Genomic DNA, 16773 nt, shown 5'->3' on the forward strand with positions numbered 1-16773 from the left:
AAGCTTTAGCTATGTCAGTCACTCAGTGGTGTCTGACTCTTTATGACACCATGAACTGTAGCCCCCCAAGCTTCTCTGTTCATGGAATTCTCCAAGCAAGAATACTGCAGGGGATTGTCATTCCCTTCAGAGGATCTTCCTGACACAGGGGTCAAATCCAGGTCTCCTGTATCTTAGGCAGATTGTTTACTATCTGAGCCAACTGGGAAGGCTGTGAGAGTCTATTCTTAGAATACGGTCTCAGGTAGAGGCAGGAGAAGGGGTGTGAAGGCAGCATGAGAGAAATCAGAGGTTCTGATGAGAAAACCCTGTCTCCTTGAGGACTTGCCACATGGAATTATGGGACAAATGTAACTGTTTTCCTTCAAATTTCCATAAAACGATTTATATTTTTATTTGGGGGAAAAATCATATAAAATTAAAAACATATGCTTACCAATGAAAATAAAATATGGCAACAATGAAAACTGCAGAAAGAATATCCATGAGAATCCACACAAACAAATAATACTTTGGTGTCTGCAAAGCAGAGAACACAGTTAAGGACTGACAGCTGGAAGGGAATGTAGATTATGTGGGTCAAGTCCCTTGCTTGGCTGTCAGGGATGGAGCAGGGGCAGAGCAGGGAGAGGAACCTTGATTGCTGAGGTTGGGTTGAACACAGAGAATACCTGCTGCTAACCTAACATGTAATCTCCCCTTACATGTGCCTAGGGCTCTACAAGGACTAAAAGACTTCACATATTTCATTTCCCTGGACCCTCAACAGAGGTCTGAGGAAGTTGCAGAGATGTCACAGAACAAGTCTTCTCTAGACCCAGGACTACAGCCCAAGTTCCTTGGCTTCCAGTGCTCTATGTGTTCATGGCACACCTTCCCAAACCTGGCCGTGAATCCAAATCTACCTGAGCAGAAGCCTTTCATAATACAGCTTCCTGGGCCTCACTATAGACTCAGAAGTTAGAACGTCGGCATTTTTTACAAGCTTCCCAGGAACAGGCAACAGTTTGTGAACCAGCATTTAAGAATCCTTCTTCTAAATTGTCATGCTTCAAATCAGTTCAGTTCAGTCGCTCAGTCATGTCCAACTCATTGCGACCCCATGAATCACACCACGCTAGGCCTCCCTGTCCTGTCCATCACCAACTCCCGGACTCTACCCAAACCCATGTCCATCGAGTCCGTGATGCCATCCAGCTATCTCATCCTCTGTCATCCCCTTCTCCTCCTGCCCCTAATCCCACCCAACATCAGGGTCTTTTCCAATGAGTCAACTCTTCACATGACGTGGCCAAAGTATTGGATTTCAGCAGCAACATCAGTCCTTTCAATGAACATCCAGGACACCTTTAGGATGAACTGGTTGGATCTCTTTGCAGTTCAAGGGACTCTCAAGAGTCTTCTCCAACACCACAGTTCAAAAGCATCAATTCTTCAGCACTCAGCTTTCTTCACAGTCCAATTCTCACATCCATACATGACCAATGGAAAAACCATAGCCTTGACTAGAAGGACCTTTGTTGGCAAAGTAGTGTCTCTGCTTTTAAATATGCTATCTAGGCTGGTCATAACTTTCCTTGCAAGGAGTTAAGCATCTTTTAATTTCATGGCTGCAATCACCATCTGCAGTGATTTTGAAGCCCAAAAAAATAAAGTCTGACACTGTTCCCACTGTTTCCCCATCTATTTCCCTTGAAGTGATGGGACCGGATGCCATGATCTTCATTTTCTGAATGTTGAGCTTTAAGCCAACCTTTTCACTCTCCACTTTCACTTGCATCAAGAGGCTTTTGAGTTCCTCTTCACTTTCTGCCATAAGGGTGGTGTCATCTGCATATCTGAAGTCACTGATATTTCTCCCAGCAATCTTGATTCCATCTTCTGCTTCTTCCAGCCCAGCGTTTCTCTGATATACTCTGCATATAAATTAAATAAGCAGGGTGACAATATACAGCCTTGACATACTCCATTTCCTATTTGGAACCAGTCTGCTGTTCCAAGGCCAGTTCTAACTGTTGCCTCCTGACCTGCATACAGGTTTCTCAAGAGGTAGGTCAGATGGTCTGGTATTCCCATCTCTTTCAGAATTTTCCACAGTTTATTGTGATCCACACAGTCAAAGGCTTTGGCATAGTCAATTAAGCAGAAATAGATGTTTTTCTGGAACTCTCTTGCTTTTTCCATGATCCAGCAGATGTTGGCAATTTGATCTCTGGTTCCTCTGCCTTTTCTAAATGCAGCTTGAACATCTGGAAGTTCACAGATCATGTACTGCTGAAGCCTGGCTAGGAGAATTTTGAGCTTTACTTTACTAGCAGGTGAGATGAGTGCAGTTGTGCGGTACTTTCAGCATTCATTGGCATTGACTTTCTTTGGGATTGGAATGAAAACTGACCTTTTGCAATCCTGTGGCCACTGCTGAGTTTTCCAAATGTGCTGACATATTGAGTGCAGCACTTTCACAGCATCATCTTTCAGGATTTGAAAGAGCTCAACTGGAATTCCATCACCTTCACTAGCTTTGTTCATAGTGATGCTTTCTAAGGCCCACTTGACTTCACATTCCAGGATGTCTGGCCCTAGGTGAGTGATAACACCATCATGATTATTTGGATCATGCAGCTCTTTTTTGTACAGTTCTTCTGTGTATTCTTGCCACCTCTTCTTAATATCTTCTGCTTCTGTCAGGTCCACTCCATTTCTGTCCTTTATTGTGCCCATCTTTGCATGAAATGTTCCCTTGGTATCTCTAATTTTCTTGAAGAGATCGCTAGTCTTTCCCATTCTGTTGTTTTCCTCTATTTCTTTGCATTGATCACTGAGGAAGGCTTTCTTATCTCTTCTTGCTATTCTTTGGAACTCTGCATTCAGATGTTTATATCTTTCCTTTTCTCCTTTGCTTTTCGCTTCTCTTCTTTTCACAGTTATTTGTAAGGCCTCCCCAGACAGCCATTTTGCTTTTTTGCATTCCTTTTCCATGGGGATGGTCTTGATCCCTGTCTCCTGTACAGTGACATGAACGTCATTCCATAGTTCATCAGGCACTCTATCTATCAGATCTAGTCACTTAAATCTGTTTCTCACTTCCACTGTATAATCATAAGGGATATGATTTAGGTTATACCTGAATAGTCTAGTGGTTTTCCCCACTTTCTTCAATTTAAGTCTGAATTTGGCAATAAGGAGTTCATAATCTGAGCCACAGTCAGCTCCCGGTCTTGTTTTTGCCGACTGTATAGAGCTTCTCCATCTTTGGCTGCGAAGAATATAATCAATCTGGTTTTGGTGTTGACCATCTGGTGATGTCCATGTATAGAGTCTTCTCTTGTGTTGTTGGAAGAGAGTATTTGCTATGACCAGTGCGTTCTCTTGGAAAAACTCTCTTAGCCTTTGCCCTGCTTCATTCTGTACTCCAAGGCCAAATTTGCCTGTTACTCCAGGTGTTTCCTTGACTTCCTACTTTTGCATTCCAGTCCCCTATAATGAAAAGGACATCTTTTTTGGGTGTTAGTTCTAAAAGGTCCTGTAGGTCTTCATAGAACCATTCCACTTCAGCTTCTTCAGCATTACTGGTTGTGGCAGAGGCTTGGATTACCGTGATATTGAATGGTTTACCTTGGAAATGAACAGAGATCATTCCGTCATTTTTGTCATATTGCTTCAAATAAACATACTGAAATTACAATTCTTAATTAACACGTCCATTTCTCTGGGCTCCTTGCCTGAATCACTGATTTCACAGAGCTCCATTGTCAAGGTTATCTTGCATGAGTTTTTTATCTCTACAGCTTTCTGTCTTTTTGTTTTTGGCTGCACTGGATCTTCGTTGCTGCACTCAGGCTTTCTCTAGTTGCAGTGAGGTGGTGCTTGGGCTTCTATGTGGAGCTTCTCTTGTTGTAGAGCACAGGCTCTAGGTGCAGGGGCTTCAGTAGCTGCAGCACATGGGCTCAGTAGTTGTGGCATACACACAGGCTTATTGGTTCTGTGCAGCCTGTGGAATCTTCCCATTCCACGAATCAAACCTGTGTCCTCTGCATTGGCAGGCAGATTCTTACCCACTGCACCATCAGGGAAGCCCTTAACTCCCTAGTTTGATTATCCCTTTCCACCTTCATCGCCTCTCCTCTAGTATTACCTGATGGTACTGGGACTACCATTTTTATTCTTTCGTATGCCATTTCCACCTTATCCCAAGGTCTTTCCTTGGATTTAACAACAGTGATAATAATTATAGCAACATGAGCAATCATGATAACGATGAGAACAACAACTAACATTAATGAGAACTTAAAGGAGCTAAGGAAGTGTCTCAAGCACTTTAAGGGTATTTTCACAGCTTATCCTCACAACAGCTCTACTAGACAGGTACATGAAAGTGAAAGTGAAAGTCACTCAGTCGTGTCCGACTCTTTGAGACCCCATGGACTATACAGTCCATGGAATTCTCCAGGCCAGAATAGTGGAGAGGGTAGACTTTCCCTTCTCCAGGGGATCTTCCCAACCAAGGGATCGAACCCAGGTCTCCAGCATTGCAGGTGGATTCTTTACCACCTGAGCCACAAGGGAAGCCCAGACATTAGAAGCTCTTAAACCACTTCCGCTAAACTGAGGTTCTTCATCCCCTCTGGGAACCTGACTGAGAGATGTTTTGGCCTGCTCCAGGATGCCCATAAGGTGAACTGTAGAGTCACCAAGAATCAGTTATCCGTACTACCCAAATGGCTTAGAACAGTTGTACCAGTTGTTAACAACTGTGCAGTATAATTCAGTGTTACTAAAATCTGTAAAGTCTGAGTTTAAAAAGTATGTAATTTTCAAGGAAACACATAAATCAGTGTTTTGAAAATCTTGTTGAAGACAGAAAAGGTCATTAAAATAATGAGCTCCAATTGACTTAAGTGTGAGAGAAACACTATGAAATGGGGTGGAGGAGGATTCTAAAAATCTGTATGGCTTCCTCATTCCAGTCATTTCTCCAAATGACTTCAAGTTCTTGTGTTCTAAGGAAACAAAATTAGAAATCATAGCTGGTTCATTAGGTGGTATACACAAGCAAGAGAATACAGAATTCAATCAACTGAAACATACTCAAAAAAAATACCTGAATCTATGTCAAAAGTTGAATGAATAGTTTAAATTAAAATGTGTGAGGTATGTGTGTGGTAGATTATTTATAAAAATGATCACAATATTCCTCCCCAAATGCAGGCCTGTATGCAGTATGACTCTGCTGTTCCTCTCTAATAAGAGGTAGTTTGTTTCTGTCCTGCCCCACCATGAATCTGGACTTGACCATGTGATTATCTTTGGCCAATGGAACATTAGCAAACATCACAATGGGAGATCCTTCAAAAGGCACATGCACTGGGGCTTGCCTTTCTCGCTGCTGAGAACCCAATGCCACCAGGTGAACATGCGCAAAAAAGCTGGGATATATGTATACCTATGCCTGACGCATGTTGAGGTTTGACAGAAAACAGCAAAATTCTGTAAAGCAACTATCCTTCAATAAAAAATAAAAAAAAATTTTTTTTAAATGCTGGCTTCCTTGATGATGAGTAACCAAATGAAGAAAGACTGCAGTCATCCCAGGTAAGATTCAAGAAATACGGATGAGGCCATCCTTGATCACCCAGTCCAAACAAACTGGCTGAGACCAGAGAAATCACTCAATCGTCATACAGAATATGACAAATATTTGTCAGTTTTAAGTCATTAAGTATTAGATAGGCTTTTTAAACATAGTAAAATACTAATAGACTGTATATCATTTATCTCACAATTTCCCAATTAAAATATTTGAATTAACAGACTGATAAGCAAAGAGGATTATGTTGGATAAAATTGCTTCTTTGTGGTATTTTTATCCCCAATTTACAAATAAACAAACTAAAGCTCAGACAGGTTAACTAACATTTCCAAGTTCACACAACAATCTTGGTAGGTAGAGCCAAGATTTGAACCTACATATTCTAATCCAGAGTACAGGCTGCTTAGGAAGGTCCCTGGGATACTGGCCCCATCTCCCTAAACAAATTGACCTTGGGTTCTTTAAAAAATCGCAAGCCAGGTGTAGAAAGAAGTTTTTTACTTAAAACTTTTACACTCTTTGAATTTTGAATCATATGAATTTATTATCAATTCAAGTATTAAAATGAAAAGTTTTACTTTGTAAAGTTTTATTTAATATATCCAAAGAGACAACTTCGAAAAATGACTGATTTAGGGAGACAGGATCATGGAGGGGTGTACTGCTTTCTAATTTATATATTTTTATAATGATTGAATTTTATATAACAAACAAGTTTACTTTGCAATCAATTTTTAAAAACAAAAATGTTAGAGAAGTTTACAGTACATACATGAAGCAGGATAGTATAAAAGTGAAGTGAAGTCGCTCAGTCGTGTCTGACTCTTAGCGACCCCATGGACTGCAGCCCACCAGGCTCCTCTGTCCATGGTATTTTCCAGGCAAGAGTACTGGAGTGGGGTGCCATTGCCTTCTCCGGGGCAGGACAGTATGGGGACAGACAAATGGAGAGGCTTCACCTATACCAAGGGACCTGCCTTTTCGGTAGGTGACCCTACCAAAAGCTGCCCAAGGCACCAAGGAAGAACGGGTAAGCAGTTTTACACTGACATAATACAGCCTCAATACAGTTCTGGCCCTATGAGACTGTGCCCTTGGCTCTGATCACCTCGCACCTGCTCCTGACCCTGACCAAGTCAGAAACAAGGGCTAGGGAGGCTGGAGGGATGGAGAAAGCAACCTAAAATATTTAGTTTTCTGTGCCTAAAGTTTTAACATTCAATGCAGTTAAGAGTTTGGGTTATTTTGGACTAGACACTTTGATCCTGAATTGAGACTTTTTGGTCACTAACTGGTACTTTAAAAAACTTTTGCAGGGAAGACACAGTCTGTGTCTCTCCATGCCTAAGATACTCACCAGACACTGGTGGAGACTCCCCACAGTGAAGCGGACAGGAGAAGCCCCAGGGGTGATCAGGTACTAGGTAGGGAGGAGTAGGGGAGGTCTAGGCCAGAGGATTGTCAAGGCTGATGGGCTGCTGGGGGACAACGAGACCTGGGTGGTAGGGGTGCAGTTCAGGCACTGGAAGAGGAAGGCTTGCTTGGTGGGGAGGAGGAAGGATCCTTAGGGGTTCAGACACCATTAGCAGAAGTACCTGAGGTTCCCCTTATACTTGTCCCCAGGGAGACCCCTGGGGCCCCAGGCCTGGTCCCTTGCCCTCAGGGGCTTCCTCCGACCTCTGGCGCCCTCTCCACCTTCTCAGCCAAACGCTCTGCACTGTGGGGCATCGTCCACCTCCAGGGAACCCTCTACCCTTCAAGGCCCCCTCCACCCAGGGAGGTCCTTTAAGCATGAGACAGAGTGGGGAGAAGAAAAGGACGGGCAGGCTGGAAGCAGCTCCCATGGGGTTTGAGGAGCAGGAAACTGCCTGGTGTTCCCCTACCCACTCAGCCCTAGGAACCTCCTGAGGCACCATGCCCAGCCTTCTGCCCTCCAGGGCCTGGTTTCCTAGTCCCTCTGGGCAGTCCTGTGAGGTCCCCCTCATCCCTCCAGGGGCCCGATCAACCCTCTGGACCAGGCCTTCCACCCCCTAAGACCCCCGCCCCTGCCCTTCAGGGCCCTCTCTTCCCTCTGGGGCCCTTTCCTTCCTCAGGGTTAAGCCGTCCACCCTCTGGAGCCCTCTTGGTACCCTCAGCCCACATAGGTCTGGCAGGCACAGGAAGGAGGGAAGAGGAGAGGGAGCCATTCCTGAAGGGGGAGTGTCCCTCAGGATGTGGAGGAGCAAGAACCTGTCTAGTGTTCCCCTACCTCCTCAGCCCAGGGAGTCTCCTGGGGACCCAGGCCTGATCCTCCACACCTCAAAATTGGAGGCATAGAATAGGCTCCCTTAGCTGGGTGGAGCGGGGGACGGTCCCCACCCCTACCCAGCACTTTTGGAAGCAAGGGTCCTGAATAAGGATGTTCAGTCAATTCAGTTCAGTTCAGTCACTCAGTCGTGTCCGACTCTTTGCGACCCCGTGAATCGCAGCATGCCAGGCCTCCCTGTCCATCACCAACTCCTGGAGTTCACTCAAACTCATGTCCATTGAGTCAGTGATGCCATCCAGCCATCTCATCCTCTGTCGTCCCCCTCTCCTGCTGCCCCCAATCTCTCCCAGCATCAGGGTCTTTTCCAATGAGTCAGCTCTTCACATGAGGTGGCAAAAGTATTGGAGTTTCAGCTTTAGCATCAGTCCTTCCAATGAACACCCAGGACTGATCACCTTTAGGATGAACTGGCTGGATCTTCTTGCAGTCCAAGGGACTCTCAAGAGTCTTCTCCAACACCACAGTTCAAAAACATCAATTCTTCAGTGCTCAGCTTTCTTCACAGTCCAATTCTCACATCCATACATGATCACAGGAAAAACCATAGCCTTGACTTTGTTGGCAAAGTAATGTCCCTGCTTTTAAATATGTTATCTAGGTTGGTCATAACTTTCGTTCCAAGGAGTAAGCGTCTTTTAATTTCATGGCTGCAATCACCATCTGCAGTGATTTTGGAGCCCAAAAAAATAAAGTCTGACACAGTTTGCACTGTTTCCCCATCTATTTGCCATGAAGTGATGGGACCAGATGCCATGATCTTCATTTTCTGAATGTTGAGCTTTAAGCCAACTTTTTTACTCTCCTCCTTCACTTTCATCAAGAGGCTTTTGAGTTCCTCTTCACTTTCTGCCATAAGGGTGGTGTCATCTGTATATTTGAGGTAACTGATATTTCTCCCAGCAATCTTGATTCTAGCTTGTGCTTCCTCCAGCCCAGCGTTTCTCATGATGTACTCTGCATATAAATTAAATAAGCAGGGTGACAATATACAGCCTTGACATACTCCATTTCCTATTTGGAACCAGTCTGTTGTTCCATGTCCAGTTCTAACTGTTGCTTCCTGACCTGCATATAGGTTTCTCAAGAGGTAGGTCAGGAGGTCTGGTAGTCCCATCTCTTTCAGAATTTTCCGCAGTTAATTGTGATCCACACAGTCAAAGGCTTTTGGCATAGTCAATAAAGCAGAAATAGATGTTTTTCTGGAACTCTCTTGCTTTTTCCATGATCCAGTGGATATTGGCAATTTGATCTCTGGTTCCTCTGCCTTTTCTAAAACCAGCTTGATCATCTGGAAACTAATGGTTCACATATTGCTGAAGCCTGGCTTGGAGAATTTTGAGCATTACTTTACTAGCGTGTGAGATGAGTGCAATTGTGCGGTAGTTTCAGCATTCTTTGGCATTGACTTTCTTTGGGAGTGGAAGGAAAACTGACCTTTTCCAGTCCTGTGGCCACTGCTGAGTTTTCCCAATTTGCTGGCATATTGAGTGCAGCACTTTCACAGCATCATCTTTCAGGATTTGAAAGAGCTCAACTGGAATTCCATCACCTCCACTAGCTTTGTTCATAGTGATGCTTTCTAAGGCCCACTTGATTTCACATTCCAGGATGTCTGGCTCTAGGTGAGTGATCACACCATCGTGATTATGTGGGTCATGCAGCTCTTTTTTGTACAGTTCTTCTGTGTATTCCTGCCACCTCTTCTTAATATCTTCTGCTTCTGATAGGTCCATACCATTTCTGTCCTTTATTGTGCCCATCTTTGCATGAAATGTTCCCTTGGTATCTCTAATTTTCTTGAAGAGATCTCTAGTCTTTCCCATTCTGTTGTTTTCCTCTATTTCTTTGCATTGATCACTGAAGAAGGCTTTTTATCTCTCCTTGCTATTCTTTGGAACTCTGCATTCTGATGCTTATATCTTTCCTTTCATCCTTTGCTTTGTGCTTCTCTTCTTTTCACAGCTATTTGTAAGGCCTCCTCAGACAGCCATTTTGCTTTTGCATTTATTTTCCACGGGGATGGTCTGGATCCCTGTCTCCTGTACAATGTCATGAACCTCATTCCATAGTTCATTAGGCACTCTGTCTATCAGATCTAGTCCCTTAAATCTATTTCTCACTTCCACTGTATAATCATAAGGGATTTGATTTAGGTCATACCTGAATGGTCTAGTGGTTTTCCCCACTTTCTTCAATCTACCTAAATCTCACTCCAGCTGTTGTGCCACTGCTTAAACCCTTCCCAACCTAAGCCCCACCCTTTACAGCCCAGGATTTTTCTGCCTTTTTTTTTTTTCCCTTTTGTTGTTGTTTGGGGTTTTTTTTTTTGAAGAAAAACAAATAAAAGGAATCCAGATTGGAAAAAAAGAAGTAAAACTCTCTTCCTTTGCAGATGATATGATACTATACATAGAAAATCCTAAAGATGCCCCCAGAAAATTACTAGAGCTAATCAATGGACATAGTAAAATGGCAGGATATAAAATTTATACATACAAATTCCTTGCATTAATATACACTAACAATGAAAAATCAAAAAAAGAAATTAAGGAAACAAGCCCATTTACCATTGTAACAAAAATAATCAAATACCTAGGAATAAAAACTAAAGAGACAAGAGATCTGTATGCAGAAAACTATGAGACAGTGATGAAAGAACTTGAAGATGGCACAGATGAAAAGATATACCATGCTCCTGGATTAGAAGAATTAATATTGTGTAAATGACAAAAGCAATCTACAGAGTCAAACAGTCCCTATCAAACTACCAATGTACTCCTCACAGAACTAGAGCAAAAAAATTCATAATTTGTATGGAAACACAAAAGATCCCAAACAGTGAAAATAATCTTCAGAAAGAAAAATGGAGCTGGAAGAATCAACCTTTCTGACTTCAGACTATACTACAAACCTACAGTCATCCAGACAAAGATGGTACTGGCACAAAAACAGAAATACAGACCAATGGAACAAGATAAAAATCCAGAGATAAACTCATGCATCTGTGGTCACCTTATCTTTGAAATAAGAGGCAAGAATATACAATGAAGAAAACACAATCTCTTCAGTAAGTGGTACTGGGAAAGCTGGACAGCTACATGTAAAAGAAAGAAACTGGAACACCACCTACCTAACCCTATACACAAAAAATAAACTCAAAATTGATTCAAGATTTAAATACAAGGCCAGAAACTGTAAAGCTCCTAGAGAATAACATCCACGGCACACTCCTTGACATAAATCACAGCAAGATCCTCTGTGAACCACCTCCTAGAATAATGGAAATAAAAACAAAAATAAACAAATGGGGTCTAATTAAACTTACAAGATTTTTTTAAAGCAAAGGAAACTGTAAATAAAAAGACAACCCTCAGAATGGGAGAAAATAATAGAAAATGAATCAACTGACATAAATCTCCAAAACATACAAGCAGCTTATACAGATCAATACCAGAGAAACAAACAACCCAACTAAAAAATAAGCAGAAGACATAAACAGACATTTCTCCAAAGAAGACATACAGATGGTTATTAAACACATAAAAAGATGCTCAACAATGCTCATTATTAGAGAAATGCAAATCAATACTACAATGGGGTATCACCTCAAACCAGTCAGAAGGGCTATCATCAAACTATAAATGTTGGAGAGGGTGTGAAGCAAAGAAAACCCTCTTGCACTGTTGGTAGGAATATAAATTGGTACAGGCACTATGGAGAATAGCATGTAGATTCCTTAAAAAACTAGGAATAAAACTACCACATGAACCAATAATCTCACTACTGGGCATACAGCCTGAGAAAAGCCACAATTGAAAAAGATACAGGTACCCCAATGTTCATCACAGCACTATTTATAATGATAGGACAGGGAACCAACCTAGATGTCCATCAATAGATGAATGGATAAAGAAGTTGTGGTACATACATACAATGGACTATTACTCAGCCATAAAAAGGAACGGATTTGAGTCAGTTCTAATGAGGTGAATGAACCAAGGGTCTATTATACAGAGTGAAGTAAGTCAGAAGGAGAAAAACAAATACCATATATTAATGCATATATATATATATATATATATATATATATATATGGAATCTAGAAAGATGGTACTGATGAACCTATTTGCAGAGCAGCAATGGAGACACAGACATACAGATTTATGGACACAGTGGGGGAAGGGGAGAAAGGGATAAATTGAAAGAGTTGAAACATTACCATATGTAAAATAGACAGCCAGTGGAATTTGCTATATGACACAGGGAGCTCAAATCCGGTGCTCTGTTATAATCTAGAGGGCTGGGATGGGGTGAGAGGTGGGAAGGAGGTTCCAGAGGGAAGGGACATATGCATACCTATGGCTGATTCATGCTGATATATGGAAGAAACTAACACAATATTGTAAAGCAATTATCATCCATTTAAAAATAAATTTAAGTAAAAAAATAAAATATATCAGTCAGGATAGTTTAAAGTACATCTCAGTAATAAACCAAAACAAAAATTTCAATGAAAAAAGTCTACAACAAATTCTGGAGAGGATGTGGAGAAAAGGCAACCTTCTTGCACTGTTGGTGAGAATGTAAACTGACACAGCCACTATGGAGAACAATACGGAGATTCCTTAAAAAACTAGGATTAAGACTACCATATGATCCAGCAATTGCACTACAAGGCATATACCAAATTCAAAACCTGACAAAATCATAATTCAAAAAGACACACGTACCCCAGTGTTCACTGTAGCACTATTTGTAATAGCTGGGACATGGAAGCAATCTAGATGTCCATCAACAAATGAATGGATGAACAATGGAACATTACTGTACCATAAAATGGAATACATTTGAGTCAGTTGTAGTGAGGCAGATGAACCTAGAGCCTATTATTATTATACAGAGTGAAATAAGTCAGATAGAAAAAAACAAATATATGATAAAAAAACAAATATCATATATTAATGCATACACATGGAATCTAGAAAAGTGGTACTGATGAATCTATCTGCAGGGCAGGAATAGAGGTGCAGAAATAGAGAACACATTTGTGGACACAGTGGGGGAACGGGAGGGTGGGATGAATGAGAAAGCAACACTTAAACATATATATTACCATGTAAGACAGATAACTAATGATGGGAAGTTGCTGTAAAACAGAGGGTTCTCAATCCAGTGCTCTGTGACAACCTAGAAGGGTGGGGTGGGGTGGGGTGGTAGGTGAGAGGGATGTCCAAGAGGGAGGGGACATATGCATATTTATGGCTTGATTCACACTGTTGTATAAAAGAAACCAACACAACATTGCAAAGCAATTATCCTCCAATTAAAAAAAAAATAACCTAAGAGTGACTAAAAAAGCTTTGGGATCTAAGTGAGATCTCATTCAGGGGAAGGGAAAGACCTAGCTCAGAGCAATTTAAACAGTCAGTGGAGAGAAACTGTTTTCTGATGCTGACTGTCCCACTCAGTCTACATAGTCTATACCAATTAGAAAAACAGGCTCTTCAGTCGTTAAGTGGTTAGGTAAGGTTCTCTCCACAAGTAATAAGTGAAGGGATTTACCTGGGATTACAACTCAAGACTTCAGGCCCTCAATTCTCTGGCCATAAGCAATAGCAGGACAGAAGAGAAAATCAAACTAGGTGGCTGGACACTTGCTCATCTTTTCAAAAGCATTTTGCTTAGGACACACAGTGCTTACTTTGGAGTCAAGTACACTGGGTTTGCTCCCCACACCTCATGCCACTGTCATTGTTGCTGTGCCTTCAGGAAAGTGAGGCTGCAGTAACACACCTCTGGAGTCAGACCTCATTCTGAATCTTGCATCATGTGAAGCTTCATAATCTCCACACAGATACTCCCAGTGGCTAACTCAGAGGTTTAAAAACTACATAATCCATGAAAGGCACATTGTGAGGATTCAATAAACAGTCATTATTATACCAATATTAATTTCCCCCTGAAAATCACAGAAGGATCTGGGTGAGAGAAGGGAGAATGGCACATCTCCAATCTCACATAAGCCTCTGTCTTAAGTAGCTACCCTGCGGAGTGTATAATGGACAATGTCGGGGCTGGTGGGGAACAGAGACTCCTATTGTACCAGACTTGGAAGGACAATCTAGACAACCAGCTCACCATGAAATAGGAAGGCTGAGTCATCTCATTCAGGACCTGAATGTTGTCTGTGGTCACGGAGGGAATCCTGGAGCACCAGGCCAGTGAGAAGAGCCAAGGTTCATTGACAAGGTATAAGTTGATACTGATGTTAGCTGCTCTATATTCTCTAGGGAAAATAAAAAGAACCCACAGGAGATTCAGAGTTAATCTCACTCTCATCACCTAAGAGGGAAACAGTCACTATATTTGAGAAAGGATGTTGCCTACATCACCAGAAGTAGGTGAGAGTAGGACAACCTATGATATGACAGGCAGAATTAGCTCATATTGCGATGAGGTAAAGGACTGCATTTAATATCTTTGCTACTATGCCAGCAGTAGTATTTTAGTAAGTTGGCTTTCTTAAGGAAAGAAAAATGGAGGAGGGAAGAAAGGAGGGGAGGGAGGGAGGAAGGAAGGAAGGGGGGTGGGCAGGGAAAAAAAGGAAAGCCCTAACAAATTCCTAATGGAACTTGTCAATTTCCATGGTATAAATACTCACAATTTGCTCCCATAAGCTGATATGCACCAGTTCCAGTACACTATTGGGCAGCACACGTACTGACTTCCATCAGAGCACTTACCGTCCTCTACTCTATGTGCCTTCCTATCAACCTTCTCTACTTAATTGTAAGCAAATTAAAAGCAAAGACCATGTCTTACTCAACTCTGAATATTCAATGCATGCGTGCTAAGTCACTTCAGTCCTGTCCGACTGTTTGTGACCCTTTGGACTATAGCCCATTAAGCTCCTTTGTCCATGGGATTCCCTAGACAAGAATACTGGAGTGGGTTGCCATGCCCTCCTCCAGCGTATGTTCTCAACCCAGGGATAGAAAACGCATCTCTTAAGTCCCCTGCATTGGCAGGTGAGTTCTTTACCACTAATGCCACCTGGGAACCCTCTGTATATCCAGTGGTGGTGGTGGTGGTGGTTTACATACCATTATACCTGCTTGTAGAAATACTTAAATGAAGGAATGAATAAATGAATACTAATTTGGTGAATATTTACATTTCAAATATAAAAAAACTTTACAAGCCTGAGTAGGGGAGATGGAACACAGCACTTCCCAATGGCAGAATGAAATGTCAGTAAATATTTGTGCACTATCTGTAGAAACAGTAGAAGAACATCTAGTCAAGTTGTCATTAGAGATTAAATTTCTCATAAAATGCATCATGTAAGCGCCTTCAAAAGACTTTTTAACCCTGAGATGTTATAACATATTGAAAACAGCTCTGCACAAGCCTGGGGTTGAATTCCAGCTCTGTCACATACTAGCTTGGCAATTTCTTAGGCTCAGTGTATAAACCGTAAATAAAAATAACCATACAGCCTTTACAGGAGTGCTTGCAATTAGTTACCCAAAATGTTAGACTGTGTCTAAGACAATTCTACAGATCATTTAAAAATAAATTTAAAATCTAAAAATAAGGAAATGTTTTTTAAAACTAAAAGTTTTTTCTTAAACTTTTTGAAATTAACACACAAAAACCAATCACATGTCTGTATGTTAATAAGCATACAGAAATTGAAATGTAAAACGATACTATTTAAATCACGCCAAAGAAAATTAAATAATTAGGTATAAACTTTAACAAAATAAATGAGGATCTGAAAATCTGTAAAAACTACAAGTCGCTCAGTTGTGTCCAATGCCTTGCAACCCAATGGACTACAGCTAGCCAGGCTTCTCTGCCCAAGGAATTCTCCAGGCAAGAAAACTGGAGTGGGTAGCCATTCCCTTCACCTTCACTCTTCCTGACCAAGGGATCAAACAAACATCTCCTACACTGCAGGTGGATTCTTTACCATCTGAGCCACCAGGGAAAAAAGAATATGTTTAAAACATGTGCCACAACTACTGAAGCTCAAACACCCTAGAGCCTGTGCTCCACAACAAGAGAAGCCATAGCAATGAGAAGCCTGCACACAGCAACTAGGTAACAGCCCCCACTCACAGCAAGTAGAGAAAAGCTAGTGCAACAACAAAGACCCAGCACAGTCACAAATAAATACATAAAATTATATAAAAAAATAAGAGAAATCTTTGAGATCTAAGAGCAAAACAAAGAACTTTTAGACTTGACATTAAAAGCATGATTCATAAAGGGTAAAACTGACAAGTTAGACTCCATCTAAATTTTAAAATTCTGCTCTGTAGGAGACTCTGTTAAGAGGATGTTACAGTCTAGCCATACTGGGACAAAACATTTATAAATAACATATCCGACAAGGGACTAATACCTATATTAATAGAGAGACCTCTCAAAACTCAATTGAAAAAAAAAAAAAAAAAAAAAAAAACAAGCGATCCAGTTATAAAGGACATGAAAAAACATTTCACTGAAGAGGATATACCATTGAGGAATAAGCACATAATTATATGTGCTACATCATTAGCCATCAGAGAATGAAAACTAAAACCACAATGAGATGTCACTACACACTTAAAATGGCTACCAAAAAGTAATGACAATGCCAAAAATTGCTAAGGATATAGAGACTCTGGGTCATTATATACTGCTGACAGGAACGTAAAAGTTCCCCCCCAAAAGTCTGGCAGTCTCTCATAAAATTAGACAAGTAATTACCATAACCTAGCAACTATATTTGGAGAAGGCAATGGCACCCCATTCCAGCACTCTTGCCTGGAAAATCCCATGGACGGAGGAGCCCGGTAGGCTGCAGTCCATGGGGTCGCTGAGGGTC

General features: G+C 41.5%; 1 protein-coding gene across 6 annotated transcripts in view; it reads right to left on the reverse strand.

The window, feature by feature from the left end:
• The window catches only part of LOC129652613 (glycerophosphodiester phosphodiesterase domain-containing protein 4-like), a 181747-nt gene that overhangs the window by 33367 nt on the left and 131607 nt on the right, over positions 1-16773 (reverse strand). For all 6 annotated transcript variants that reach the window (XM_055581388.1, XM_055581386.1, XM_055581390.1 and 3 more), the window contains 2 exons: positions 14037-14184; positions 437-519 (listed from right to left, as the gene is read on the reverse strand). In XM_055581388.1, coding sequence (XP_055437363.1) covers positions 437-519; positions 14037-14184 — 231 coding nt within the window. The remainder of the gene's footprint in view (positions 1-436; positions 520-14036; positions 14185-16773) is intronic.

Source organism: Bubalus kerabau, chromosome 5 (assembly GCF_029407905.1).
Source record: "Bubalus kerabau isolate K-KA32 ecotype Philippines breed swamp buffalo chromosome 5, PCC_UOA_SB_1v2, whole genome shotgun sequence".
Lineage (NCBI taxonomy): Eukaryota > Metazoa > Chordata > Mammalia > Artiodactyla > Bovidae > Bubalus > Bubalus kerabau.